The 14,132-nt window shown below is 56.2% G+C and overlaps 1 protein-coding gene across 1 annotated transcript in view; it reads right to left on the minus strand.

Annotated features, from left to right (window-relative positions):
* Positions 1-562: 562 nt before the first annotated feature.
* LOC311214689 (uncharacterized protein) overlaps positions 563-14,132 on the minus strand; it is a gene marked incomplete at its 5' end in the record, with an annotated part of 104,582 nt that continues 91,012 nt past the window's right edge. The window contains 2 exon segments of the mRNA XM_084295415.1: positions 563-2,802; positions 7,087-7,175. Of these exon segments, the coding sequence (XP_084151541.1) occupies positions 2,576-2,802; positions 7,087-7,175 (316 nt within the window). The 3' untranslated portion in view covers positions 563-2,575.

The raw sequence follows: 14,132 nt of genomic DNA on the forward strand, positions 1-14,132 counted from the left end.
TCTCCCCCTTCCCGTGCTGTGCGGCCGCGCTCCTGCGGGGGCGCCCGCGGCCCGGCGGGGATGGAGGGGGGAGGACGGGGAGGGGGGGCTGTGGCTGGAGCCTCCTGCGTGCTGCTAAAGGATGGGAGGGGGGGGGCGGTCACAGCCCCCCCGGACGGAGAAAGGGGGTGTGGGGGGGTGTTGATGCCTGCCGGGGCTGTTCTGTCCCCCCCACCCCCGATCTGGCTTTGTCCCTCCGCGGTTGCGACACCCCAAGCCACGGGGCGCTGCCCCCCCGCAGGGCTCAGCCCCAGCCCCCCCCCTCCCCATTCCGCCTCCCCCCATCGCAGGCGGGGAGCCCGGGACGGGAACGGACCCCCCCGGTGCTGGGGAAGGGGCTGCAGCAGTGGACCCCGGGGGCTCCTCCGTGGGGAGCCACACCACCAGAGGAGGGGGGGACCCCAGGACTGGGGGGACCCGAGAGCATCCCTGGACCACGCTTGGCCACCTCTCGCTGGAGGCCCTGGCACCCCGTCCTGCCCCCCCCATCCCTTGACACAGCAACGACCACCAGTGATTCAGAAGAAACCATTTTATTATTTTTTTTTCCCAAAGAAAAAAAGCAATATAAATATTAGAGTATAAAACTTGCGTGTAACACATTGACGTTGGTCTATATGGGTATAAGAAGGATATAAGCATATATATAATATATAAGTATAATTCAATATTAGACACATTGAGAGGGCAAACGTGTTTCATCTCACGTACACTCGGAGCACAGACCACATGGAAAGAAGATACAGAGAAATCGAAAATACTGGTGTCCACAAGTTAGTTACCGAGATAAAAATAACACGCCACTAAATACACGACACTCACTACACTACCTTCAGCTTGCAGATTAAAAAGAAATATAAAGACTACGATTCATCTACAGCGTTTCTAGAGGGGACGTGACAGCTACGTGGGCCTGTGGAAGCGGCACTAGGGGTGGGGGCTGCTCCCTGCGGCCACCGTGGAGGTGGACAGGGCGCTGTGAGCATCCTGTGCGGGGCTGGACCTGCTCGGGTGAGTTATGTGTTAGTGATTAAAAAGAGAAAAAGGAACCCGCAGGAAACCGAGCGGACCCCAGGGTGGCCACTGCCTCTCCACCTCTGGGTACCAAAAGCCCCTCTCTGCCCGCATGGGCACCCACGACTGCTCTGAAATGGGAAGCCTGGGGTGCCCCAAACAGTGGGTGGCACGGGCAGTGCTGCTGAGGCCACCGGGACCCTTCTCCAGGCTGGGTTTGCTTGAAATGTGCTCAGCGTGGAGAAATCCTATTCCTCATCCTTCTGTTCCCTCTATGGGGTGGCAATCCCAAAGCCAGCACCATCTCCTCCAAACTGGTGCCAGCTGCACCCCCCTTTGCAGGGACACCGCGCACTCACTCCCAGCTCACAGGTCCCTGGCCCAGGTTGTATCCTCAGGTGCCACCACGCCAATTGTCACTTACTCAGTACCCAAAGCTCCCCCAGTACAAAACGGTGATCCCCCAGCCCCGGACAGACACGGCACCTCCACTGGCGCCTTCACCCCAAGCTGTGTGGGCATGCGAGGACACCCCAGGGTCCGTGGAGCATGGCGTGACGCTAGTGACAGGCATGCAGGAGTGATGGGGGGAGACGTGGGCAGACCCCCAGCCCCCCCACAGGTGGAAGGAGCCCGCCGTGGGGGGGCTGTGACTCCCTTAGCTTTAATTCCAAAAGGACATTTACTGTACATATAAATATTTACTGCAAAAGAGGGATGAGATGTGTCTGCTCTTCAGAGACCCCCAGAACCGCCGGGGCAGCTGCGCGCACCTCAGGAGCCCCGCGCTGAATCCCCTCCTGCTCAGACACCAGGAGTTTTTATCTCATTTTTCAGGCCATCGCTGGTTGCACTTAAAAAAAAATAAATGTTTAGGATGCAGCTCTGCATTGTTCCCTTTGATTCATGCAATATAAACACTTACTTTTTTTCTTTTTTTTTTTTTTTCAGATAACAGGTAAACAGGAACCGAAGCACTCCCTACCAACAAATCCACTGCTATGACTAGTTCAGGGTGAATTTTGCTAAAAGAAAGCTAAAGAGCAAAAAATCTGGAGCATGGGTTCTAGGCTAGGAAGTTGCTTTTTCTTTCCAAAAATGATCAAGGTCTATAAATTAAAAGATCGCTGTTAAAATTATTTACACTGGACAAAGCCGAGCACAAGCCTCGTGCCTTTCTTGGACAATCTTGGAGCAAATCAAATCCGAAGACATGGCAGAAGCCCTTCCACCTTGCATATTCTAATACCCGAGGGGTCGTATAAAACGTTGGCTAGTATTAACAGGGCACTTGTTTGCGTTAGCTTTCATTTTCCGGATTGGTTTTCATCATGAGATCTAACAGCAGAGACACCCTGCTCCTAGCTCTGATGATGACGATACATTCGCAGCGCTTCCTAACTTTTGCATCACCAAAAAAAAAATAAAATCGTTTAAAAAAAAAAAATAAAATCCACATTCGTCCTCCTGTGTTTTGGGGGAGTGCTGGAGCGCGCTGCCCTGACGCTCTGAGGTCTCCTCTCTACTTCTTCTCCTTCTCCTTCTTCCCGGATTTCTTCTTGTTGCCGCCCGAGGACCCCTTGGCGTTGCTCTTGCCGGCAGCGTTGGTGAGGGTGGCGGTGCTGCCCGGGATGTAGACGTTCTGCCGGTAATCGGGGACGTGCTGCAGGGTGAACTGGGGGCCGTAGCGGGCGCTCAGGCCCATGGTGCCTGTGCCCCCCCCGAGCGTCGAGTTGCCATCAGCAGCCTCTGCGGGGCAGAGAGAAGGGCAGGGCGTTAGCACAGGTGGTCAGCCTGCCCCCCAAATCCTTCTTCATCGCTATCGCACGGGGGAGATGACTCCCAGCATCCTCCTCCTCCCTCCTGGCATCTCACGGGAGGAAGGCCAGGCTGAGCCCTTGGGGTTTGGGGATGGGGGATGCCAGGGCAGGACACAACCTCTCCTGCTCTGCCCCGCTCCCCGGAGACCAACCCCGCACCCCCAGCAGCCCAAAGTATACACCGAGCAGCCCCAACCATTAGCAGTGCATTACGGCAAATCCAATACCGAGCTCTACATTTTTTTATTTTTTTTTTTCCCCTGCCCCTGCATCTAAACCCCTGACTCCAGCGTTTTCCCAGCCAGGTTTATTCTGGGAGCAGACAGATCAATAAAGAGAAATCCCTCCCTTGCAGTACTGCAAAATGGCTCCAGGAAGCCGAGCACAAAGCGATCGCTGCGCTAGTGCAGATCTGGGAGTGAGCTGTGCTGGGGGAAGGGAAGGGAAGGGAAGGGAAGGGAAGGGAAGGGAAGGGAAGGGAAGGGAAGGGAAGGGAAGGGAAGGGAAGGGAAGGGAAGGGAAGGGAAGGGAAGGGAAGGGAAGGGAAGGGAAGGGAAGGGAAGGGAAGGGAAGGGAAGGGAACGGGATTGCAGAGAGCAGGGCTCCCCTAGGATGCTGGAGGCAGAGACCAGATGGAAACGGGGGGGAGGGGGGAGAAACAAGTGGGGAGGGAGGGCAGAGCACGAGCAGTGCTCCTCCAGCAGCCCTGTACCATCATCTCCAACATGTGCAGCCCCAGCCAGCATCCCCACACAGCCTCACAGGGAAGCAGCCTGCTGAAATCCTGCCCCCCCTCTTATGCAGGGGGCTTTTAACTGCTCTCCTGGAGGGCTGGGAAACCCTGGGTGTCTGAAGGGCCCAAGGCAGAGCCCAGCACTGCTCGTCCCTCCTTCCCCAGCCTGCAGGAGTAGAGGCAAACCACCAGCAGAAGTCAGGGGCTGGTCCCCTCGTGCATCGCCTCTCTGGATCAGACCCACACACGCCTCTGTGTTGCCTTGGCTTTGCCCCCAGCAGGCAGAGGCGGCTGATCCATCCTTCTGGCAGGGCACCGAGCCCCCCAGTGCCCTGAAATATTCCTGCGCACGTGCCTCCTCGGAGAGGTCAGGGGCATTGAGCAATCACAGCTTGAAAAATTACAGCTGCTCCGCTGGAGCAGAGGGAGGAAAACACAGCACGAGCTCAGAGACAGGCTGGGGACAGCTCCTCCTGGAAGGGTCCCAGAATCTGGGGGCTCTGGGGACCTGGGGCAGGCAGATGGGCTGGGGAAGACGTGCAGGGCCAGGCGATTACATCTGCTGCAACGCTCAGTGCTCACTCTCTGTTTCAGGGTTTTACTGCTCACTACCTTCTCATTTTAAAACATCTCGCAGAGGTTTGTGATCCCTGGTCCCAGCAGAATCTCATTTCATTAAACCCAGCCCAGCCCCACACCCACTGGGGGGTTCTGAGCTGTGCTGGGATGCCTGGAGCTCTGCCCAGGCCAGGCTGCAGCCGGGCAGATCTTTTTTGTGGTCTCGTCCATTGCTGCAATTTAGCCTGTGACAGCCTGGGTGGGGGCCTGGGGGGTTGGGAACAGTGTCCCGTGCCTGAGGAGCATCCCAGATGCTTTGTGCAGGAAGGGTCTGGGGGCTCCCGGCAGCACCCAGCACAACTGGTCCCCACGAACTCGTTTGCAGTCACAGCACAGCTTTCCAGGAGAAAATGCCTCCTGTGAGATTCCCAGCCCTCCAGTTGGTCCAGCACAAGAGCAAAGGGCTGTTTCTAGGTAACATTGCCATTAGGGCTGAAAAGAAGAGGGAACAGGGACAAAAGAGGTTTATAACTCAGCACTGAGCTGCTCTTGCCAAGCAGGGCACTTCGCTTCTTCTTGCTGGAAAGGTTATGCTCAGCCTCCACCAGTGGCCAGCCGTTAGCCAAAAGAAGCCCTGAGGCCCCTGCAGCCACATGGTGAGGAAGAAAACAAGGCTTTGGCAAAAATAACCACCTTCTGGCTCCACTCCCCCATAAGCAGAGGGGACAGGAGGTCGGGGGAGGCAGCTCTGGAGCACTTGCTGCTGCTGCAGCTGCTGCTGGGGCTTTTGGAGACCCGATATAGTGAGGCTGCCCGGGCCGCCTCGCTGTCTGCGGGCTCCCTCGCTGTCTCACAGCACCCCTATAAATTCTTGACAAAAAAAAATGAAGTATTTTAAGGACAGTGTGCCTCATACGCCTGCCCTTTCAGTATCTGGTTTCCTGGAGCATCCCTGCTCCTTGGTCTGTCCTAGCAGCTGCCTCTGTCCCTGCAGACTGATAAAAAAATACTGGATTTTCAAACTTCCCAGGCTCCCAGCTCCGAGGGCAGAGGAGCCAGAGGATTTGAAACGAAGCACAAAGATGGCACAGGGTAAAGATGCGGGTAGGACTGCACCAGCCCTTTCCAGAAGCTGGTGGAGCAGGGCAGCATCAGAGGAGCTCCTGCCCCTGGAGGTCTCCAGCATGGAGCAGCTCAGGCTCATAGGAGCTTCCTCCCCTTTGGAGCTCAACCAGAGCCCAGCAGGGGACATTAAGAGACGAGAACCATTTAAACAGCCAGGAAACATTACCCGAGGATGAGCAACACAAGGCTTAGTGGGCAATTAGCCCTGCCCCTCATCAAAGCCTGCTCCAATCAGCACTATTAACTTAATGAGTGAGAACAGCAAAGCAGAGAGCAGAGGAGACTGATGAAAATACAGCTCCAGTGGGGAAAAAAACAATGAAAACAACAACAAAATACTTTTGAGGACTTATGCTGCACTGAAGGTGGAGAGAGAGAGTTGGGGCTGTGTCTCAGGGGAAGGAGACACCTCCGAGATGCCTCTCGCTGTGCTGCTACAGGGAAAGCCACTCGCCCTCCTCTCCTGGGGGGCTCTGCTTTAATGCAGCCCCCTGAGGAGAGGTTAGGGCCCTCAGAGACATGTGGACCGGGGGAGATTTGCCTAAATAGGGCCTGGGGCTACGCAGGAGCCAGAGCTTGACCTGGAAGGGACCTGCATGGCTCTCAGGTCCTGACGCAGCCAGAAAACCAGGTTATTTGTGAGCAAGGAAACGGGATCTGGAGGCACCAGGGATGATAACCACATGGGCCCCCGCAGGCAGTTTTTTTTTCCAGGGCCGTTTTTCAGAGCAGAGTCCCATTTTCACATCGTTTCTTTTTTACCCCTGAGCGTAAACAACTCCATTGCCCAATTCCTTCGTCCCCTTCCCTGGCAGCTGTGGCTCAGGGCTGCCTGGTGGCTGCAGAGGGCTGCAGCGGCTTTCCGAGAAAGCAGCATCGAGCACTACCCTCCTCCCCCAGATTCCTTCTCTCCCAAGAGCTCAAAGAAAACATCCAAAGCATTTTACCCAGGGTTTTATGGCTGTGCTGTTGTTTCTATTTTTAAACCCGGGGGGGGGGGGGGGGGGAAGCCTGGAGGTATTTATAAATAAAGGCTTTATGAAAACCGGGCTCTTTATCCGGAGTGTTGCGTAGAGTGGTAATTGCACTTACACAAAGCCAGGGAGATCGCGGGCGCACAGAACACTCCTCCCCGTCTGCTGCTTTCACACAATGCAGCCGTAAAACAGGACAACCCAAGGAAATAGGGGAATTACCCCAAAGGAAGCCCAGCGACTGCAGCCCGGGGGCACAGCCACAGCCCCCGGCTGACCCCGGTGAGCCCCAGCGGGGTGCTGGACGGGAGCCGTGCTGGGGGTCCTGCTCTGACGACCCCCAGGTCTACCCTCAGAGCATCCCTGCTGCAGTGAGCTCCCCCTCGCCGTGGGGATGTAAAGGAGCCGCTTCTCTACAGCAGCCTCCTGCTCCCAAGCTTTGCCTGAATGCCTGCTTCTGGCCACCGGCAGCCACAAGACCACGGCAGGTATTTTGTTTACTGCAGCCTTCTGGAATAAAACAGCTCGTAATACATCCCAAGACCGGCTCATTTGTTCATCACAGTCCCATCACAGGGCAGATGACACTGTCCAGTGCACGGGCAGCACAGTTTGGGTGCCCTGCCTGCACTCTGCCGATGGCACCTCCCCTGCCTGCCCCCCCGCAGGGTAATGCAGACGGCCTCTGTTCAGCTCATCCACCCGAATCCACTCCAGCTAACCCGCTCACGTCAATCCCACAAGCATCTGACCTAATGGCACGCATCTGAGAAGCCCCTGTGAGGCAAGGGCCGTGGTTTCCCCGCACGCAAAGGACACTGACCGTTTGCCGACGCCAGGATCATGGCTTGCAGCATCTCCGTGTCAAACTGGTTGTTCGGCCAGGCTCCACCTTCCTCTCCATTCTGGGAGCTACAGGAAAAGAAAGGAAGCAGAAAGTTACCCTGGCTGGGTGAGGAGGAGTGGGCTTCAGAAGCCAAGGCTGTGGATGCATTGAGCAGCTCTGAGAGCAGCGCTGGCAGAGAGGAGGCTGTGGGCTTTAAATCCCTCTATTAAATAACCCTCCGGAGTCTAAACACTCTCAGAAGTCTCCATCCCTCTCCAAGGCTTTTGACGAATAACCACCAACACCAAAAGTACTTGGAGCTGAGTGGCACTTCCAGGAATGCCTTCCTAACTCCTGCTGGTTGAGACAGCCTGCACCTAAGGACCTTGAAATCCCCCTAAGTGCCTTCCCTCCAGTTAGAGACCACAAGAAATGCCAGCCCTAGAGCCACAGAGCAGCACACGCCCCTGTATGACCAGGTTCCTTTAGCAGGCCACATGAGGTGGCTGCCCTTCCAAGTTGTTTCAAGCTATGACTCCACTCTGCAGCTTCATTCATGGGATTGAGGGTGAGAAAATCCCACAGAGCCAGGGGATTGGGGATCAGCAGGGAGGCAGCTGCCCATCTCTGCGGCTCCTGCCCTGAAGGGAGGCCAGGAGCAGCCACCAGGAGCCACAAGAGGAGGTGAGCAACCACCGTGGTTCCCTGGGGCAGGCTGACAGGGCCTGAGCACCACGGGTCTGCCTGGGAAAGCTCTGGGGGTGCCACCAGGCTTTGGTCCAGGAGGAGATTTTGTGGTGAGGTTACAATCAGCGCTCTGTGCACTGCCTAACAAGCTCTGCATTGATGCCTGCCAGGTGCCCGGCAGCTGTGCTCAGCCACCCTTCACTCGCGGCCTCACTTTCCCTCCAGAGCGGCCAGGGATGTTTTCCCACAGCCCTGCCTCCAGCATGGAGACCTCAAAATGCCACCAGCCAGGTGACCATGGCACAGATCCACCACGGGGACCTGGGTCTGGTGCTTGGGTCCCTGCCGCAGCTGCATCAAAGCTTTTCAAGGAGGGAAGTCCCAAATGCACACCAGCTTTCCCTGGTGTACCAGTGTCCTGTACACCAGAATTTTAGAAAAGCAGATGCTTGGCTGAGTGTGTTGGAGAGCTCTGGGCTACCTCAGGTAGCCCTGCTCTGTCACACACCTGGTACAGGCCCAGTGACAGGTATCCACATTGCAAAGTCCCTCCGAAACTCAAGGAGAGGTGAGCATAACGGAGACAGGCATTTGGACCCTCCTGGGTACCCAACTGCAGAGCTGGTCTTAAGCAAGGTGCCTGAAGAAACACAGGACCTGTGGCAGCCCCACAAAATTGCCCTTCCTGCAGCTCCTTGCTGCACAAAGCAGCACAAACGTTCCTGCTCTCACAGCCCGGCTTTGTCTGCGTGGGATGCGAGCAGTCCCCGATGTAGCGGAGGCTGCCCTGCCAGGCTGCCGAAATACCTGCCATCTGTTGCAACCCAGGGCATCCCAAAACCTATTTATATCGATCCCCTGCTGCGCGTGTGGTGGCACGGTTTCAGGACGGCCAGCAGTGAGGTCTGCCTGCCTCACCGGCTGATCTCGGTGCTCGTACCAGGGCCGTGCCCTAACTCCGCAGGCCAGAGGACAGCTGAGGACCAGGGGCATGTCCGGGCTGGGAATAGAGCCCCAGGCTAGATCCTATAAAGGGCTTAGGAACCTAAACCCCATGTCAAACCACAGCCCGTGCAGCCATTGCTTAACCCCAGTGCTCCCCACCCCCTCCCCAGCCGGCAGTCCCAGCTTTCCTAGTGCTGCCAGAACCCAGTCCCGAAATGCTGGGAGTGGGCAGCTCCACACATCCCTCCTGGTGCTGCCTCTCAGGGCAGCCCCTAAACAACGATGGGATCTGGGGATGGAGGAAAGGAAAAGCAGAAGAAAGTGACAAATTTTTTAAATTGTAGCATTCTGGTGGTTTGACCTCTGTTTTGGAGTCAGAGACTGAGGTTTGACCCCTCTTTAATGTGACATCACAGCCTTGCCAGTACAACCCAGTTGTTCTCCTGTTCAACCTGACGTCCCCAGGTCCTTTCCCCCAAGCCTGCTGCACCCAGCACTCCCTAATTGCACAAACAGGCCCAAAGCATGTCCCTGCTCCCCATGGTGTCATGCAGAAAAGCTATTTTAGAAATGCCTGAGTTGCAGAAATGGTATTGAGCTCATCTCTGCAAGCAGGAAATTCAAGTGCTGAATTACTTACGAGTGCAATCATTCAGAATTCAGAAGCAGAGGAAAAATAAATGCAGTAATCTAAAAACACCCTAAAATAACTTCTTGCACTGAAAAAAAGAAAAACAGCCAGGCACACAGCTGATGACCAGAGCTGGCTGTCTGCCAGGGCTATAGGACGGAGCCCTGAATGGCTGGTGCACAGCTCAGCAGCGAGCATCCCACTCCCCCCGGCTGCTGCGGGGACGCTGCCCGGAACAGGAGGCTGGTTCCTATGGAAATGACTGCAAGGACTCGCAGTTTTTAATACAAATGGTGTTGACTCAATAGGCTTTTTATAAAAACCCATCCTACAGAGGACAGATTTTTTTTTTTTCCTGTTTAATTCTATTCCACGCTTCAAAGCTCAGAAAATAGCTGGCTTTTGTTTTTGGGAAGGCATCCAGCACTAGGACTGGAGGGAAGGAAGCAAGCCTGCATTTGAGACAAAGAGGAACCCATTGATGCTGCATCCGAGGGGGATCAGAGCGTAGTGGACACATGGAGCAGGGGAAGCACATGGGGATGTGGGCGCCCACAGGTGCACGCACACAGCCAGGTCGATCTGGATGTCATCAAGCCCAGCCAAATGGGATGCGTGGACGTTAGGAAATGCCAAAATTAAAGGTCTGTCCTGCAGCCTTTGATACGGCTCCAAATCACACGGCTGGCTAATTACACAGCAGGGCAGGGGCTTTCCACAAGCATCTGCCCAAGCCGTGCATGGGGTGGACCCCAGTGCTTTGCTGACCGGCTGTTTTCTGCTTCCCCTGACCAACATGTTGTCCCTATTTAACTTTCACTTCCAGTACAGAATTATTCATTTCCTTGCAGGGTTTCTATGGATCTTGTTACTATGGCATCCAAATCCCTCACAAACATTTATTTGCACAACTGCCCGGTGAAATTCCAAAAAAAAAAAAAAAAAAAAATTGTTTTCCTCGTTCTGCAGCTGGAAGGCCAGGCTGTAGCAGTGCCACAGGAAAATGGAGAAGCTGATTTGTGCCAGAAGGGTGCTGCCAGGGCTCGAGTGGCCAATGGGTGCCCCATACCCCAAGGATGAGGCTCTGTCTCCCCAAGGGTGCCAGGCAGGGTGGTGCCACCCTCAGCCACCTCTCACCTTTGGGGTTTTCCAGCTTCTCCAGCACCAGCCCCTGTGCCAGTGCTGGTCCCACCCCACAGCCCCAGCCACCCCCAGGCTTCCCTGTTGTGGGGGGGGAGGGAATATGACTGGGGTCCACCTCACCCCCCAGCCCCTTCCCCTTTCCTTCCCCAGCCTCCCATCACCTCCCTGCAGGGGCAGGACCAGCTGGAGCATCCCTCTCCCTGCCTCCAGGGCTGGGCAGTTTCTCCAAGCCCCTTCTCCCAGCCCCATTCCCAAGCAGCCCTGATGCTCCCAGCCTGCACCCCAGCCTGTCCCCCTCCCCTTGCACTGCTGTCTTTCCCCGCTCCGTCTGTCTCCTTTCCAGCCCCCCACCCCCCCAAGCTGCCTCCCACACCCAGCCCCAGCCAGAGGCAGCACCAGAAATAAAATCTCAGCCTCCAGCGTTTTCATGCTGGCACGGTGACAAGCAGCAGGGAAAGGATCTGTCACAGCCAGCTCTGGAGGTGTGCTGGGGACACGGTTGTGCCCTGGGGCCAGCATCCCCCTCCCTGCAGCCCCATCCTCCAGCGGTCCCACTGCCAGAGCCAGAGCCCTCCCAAATTACAGCACCGGCTCAAAAATTGCTGCAATTCCTTTTTTCCTTCTCCTCTAGCAGAGGATGCCGCCCGCCCTTCCCCCATGCTCTGCACATTCCCTGCCTCTTCTGTAATGCAATTACAGGCGCTGGGGAGGGCTTGGGCAAGGCGCAGATTTCAGGCCCTGACTTTGCAAAGGGGATCGCCAAATTTTAGCAGCAAGGTGGGGGGAAGGCTCAAAGCCTGACAGAGCGAGAGGGATGCTGGCCAAGGCGCTGAAATGCTGCTCTGCGTGGCAGGGGCAGAACAAAGACCACGATGTCTCTGCGGGTGGAGAATGGGGGGCAGGGGGAGCCCCTCACCAAGACGGCTCTTCCAGCCCCCCCCCAAAAGCAGTGCCTGTGCTACACAGCCCATCACCCCCTGCCCTGTCACCCCCCTCCCATGCCACAAAGATGCCGGGGAAGCTATTTAGAGAAATTCTTTGGAAATGTTCTTGCGCCTGCTTGTCGGATCCTGGAGCCTCTGCAGCCAAGCGTGGCATGTGCTCAGCTGCGCAGGAAGCAGATGGAGAGAGAAAAATTAAACTAATACATGTCACACCTGCTAAATTCCCTAAAATAACGTTTCTATACATAACGCTGTGATGACGTAACTCCTGATGCGCTGGGGACTGTCCAGAGAGAGGGACACATCCCGTTAATGGGATATGTCCCTGTCCCCACGCAGGGCTCCCCACCTCCTGTCCCTGCCTGGCAGGACCACCCCTGCCCCCAGCACCAGGTCAGCTCCTGCGGGGTCTCTCCCTCCTATCCCCGTCCCAGCACCCAACAGCACCACAGACCGCAGCACCCGCTCGGAGCCAAGGCAGGCTCTGAGCAGCCTTGTAATGCATGAAAGCAGCGTTGTCACCATGGCAATCGATAGGAAACCAGAGAACCAGCTAAAGCTGGGAGCGGCTCCGTGGTCTTCAACCTTTCCTGCTTCTACATCCACCAGGGCAACACCTCACTTCACAAATGAAGCTGCCCGGCCCCTGGTGGGCTTACGTGGCTCCCTCCCAGGTGTTTGCTGAGCAAAAGACAGCCAGGCTGGGGGCAAAGACTGCACAGCAACCTCAAACAGTCACCAAAATGCAGCTCCTCTCCTGGGCAGCCCAGGACGTGGCACAGGCTGGTGTCCGAGCTCTGCAGCCCCACGCAGCCGAGAGGCTGAGAGCAGCCCCATGGTCTGCGTGCTGCAGGAGGCGCTGAGGAATCACTCGAGGCTCCAGTGTCTGCACAGGGAGAAGGATGAAAAACAGCCAGAAGCAGCAGCAAATCTGGCCCCAAGGCTGCCACCTTGATTCACCTGCAGGACCTGTGAAACCTCCCACCCAGAAGCGAACACCACTGTCACAGCCGGTGGCCTCAACCCCTGGGTGCCTTCGGGACAGATACCCGCGGATCAGACCCCATTTCCTAAAACTTCCCAGAAGTGCCAGAGGCCATCCACAGAAACTGCTGTGATACCCATGCCCCATTAGGCACATGTTCTCCGGGTGATACCACCTCAAACACCGTGTCCTGCTTGCTTTTTCAGCCTGCTTCCCCCATGCTATCCATCTGCTCATTCCAGCACCAGGCTTCTGGAACCTGCTGTGTGGTTCCAACCAGAGCTGATGGCCAGGTGGAAGTTTCTGATATGCTACACTTCTGCCACTCACACAGAAATCAGCAAAGCAAGCCCCTCGTTGCTGTCTTCTGCTGGGAAAGGGCTCGGTTACTGGCTGTGCCACCCCACCAGCTTGCCCATCATTGTATGGTGGCTGGAGGTTGCAGAAGCCACTCGTCCCGCTGCTTTGGGAAGTCTCACCTAGGTTTGTGGGACAACCTGCGTGCCACCTCCCTGTCCTGCCATGCTGGGGTTGCACAGGCACATCCTGACCACACACCAGAAGCTCTCTCCTTCTGCTGCCAGCCTTTGGCATCACCTGCAGGCTCTGCAGACGCTAGGGAACCAAAGCCTCTGTGCGCTTTAGGGAATATTCTTGGGACAGTTTTTTTCCATTGTGGTCCTCCACCTTTCCCAGGGAGGTTCCCTTTACTCCTGAAAGCCTGAGTATTGGAGCTCAGGGAAAGAAAGAGAAAGAAAAGAAAGAAAGGAAGGAAGGGAGAAAGGGAGAAAGGGAGGGAGGGAGGGAGGGAGGGAGGGAGGGAGGGAGGGAGGGAGGAAGGAAGGAAGGAAGGAAGGAAGGAAGGAAGGAAGGAAGGAAGGAAGGAAGGAAGGAAGGAAGGAAGGAAGGAAGGAAGGAAGGAAGGAAGGAAGGAAGGAAGGAAGGAAGGAAGGAAGGAAGGAAGGAAGGAAGGAAGGAAGACCCTTCCTATCCTTTGCAGCTCTGCCATCAGCACTGCTGCAGCATCTCCACAGCCAGCTGCAACCCCCCCTCGAGGCAGCCAAGGTGCTGCTGGTGCTGTTTAACAGGCAAGTGAAGTGAGCATCCACATATCACGTCCAGCCTGGGAGGGGGAGCACTGGAAACCAGTGGCACGGGTTAGAGCCCTCCACCCTCCTTTGTAGCTTTGCTCCCCCCTCCCCCAGCAGCACACGGGGCTCTCACACTGCCCCCCACCCCCCAGCGAGCCCCCCCCCCAATGGTCTCTCTGGGCTTGTCCCCATCATCCCATGACAGGAAGATTCCCCAACTCTTCTGCAACCCAGAGCCTTCCCCTGCTCCAGACCCTGACCCGAGGCCAGCGCTTTGCTGAACACACCGATGCACAGAGATCCAGCCAACGAAGATGCTTGTTGGGGAAGTACCACAGATGCACAGGGCTGATTTTAATTACCCCTGTACCAGTCCCAGCCCTTGTGCTGTCCCTCATTCGCCACGTCCAGGGACATTCCACGCTGCCAGCCCCAGGGGATGCCCTGCGGTGCTGCCAGGCTCCACGCCTGCACCACTTGGACCATTCGGCACCGTAATCCCCACTACAGCCGCTGGTCTGATTTGTTTGGGAATTGCTTTTGCTGCTCAGCATTATTCTGTATTCATTAACATTTGCCCGGAGACAGCAAAGGTGCATTTCTTTCTTCTGTTCTTT

The sequence above is a fragment of the Netta rufina genome (assembly GCF_964035555.1).
Source record: "Netta rufina genome assembly, chromosome: 14".
Taxonomy (NCBI): domain Eukaryota; kingdom Metazoa; phylum Chordata; class Aves; order Anseriformes; family Anatidae; genus Netta; species Netta rufina.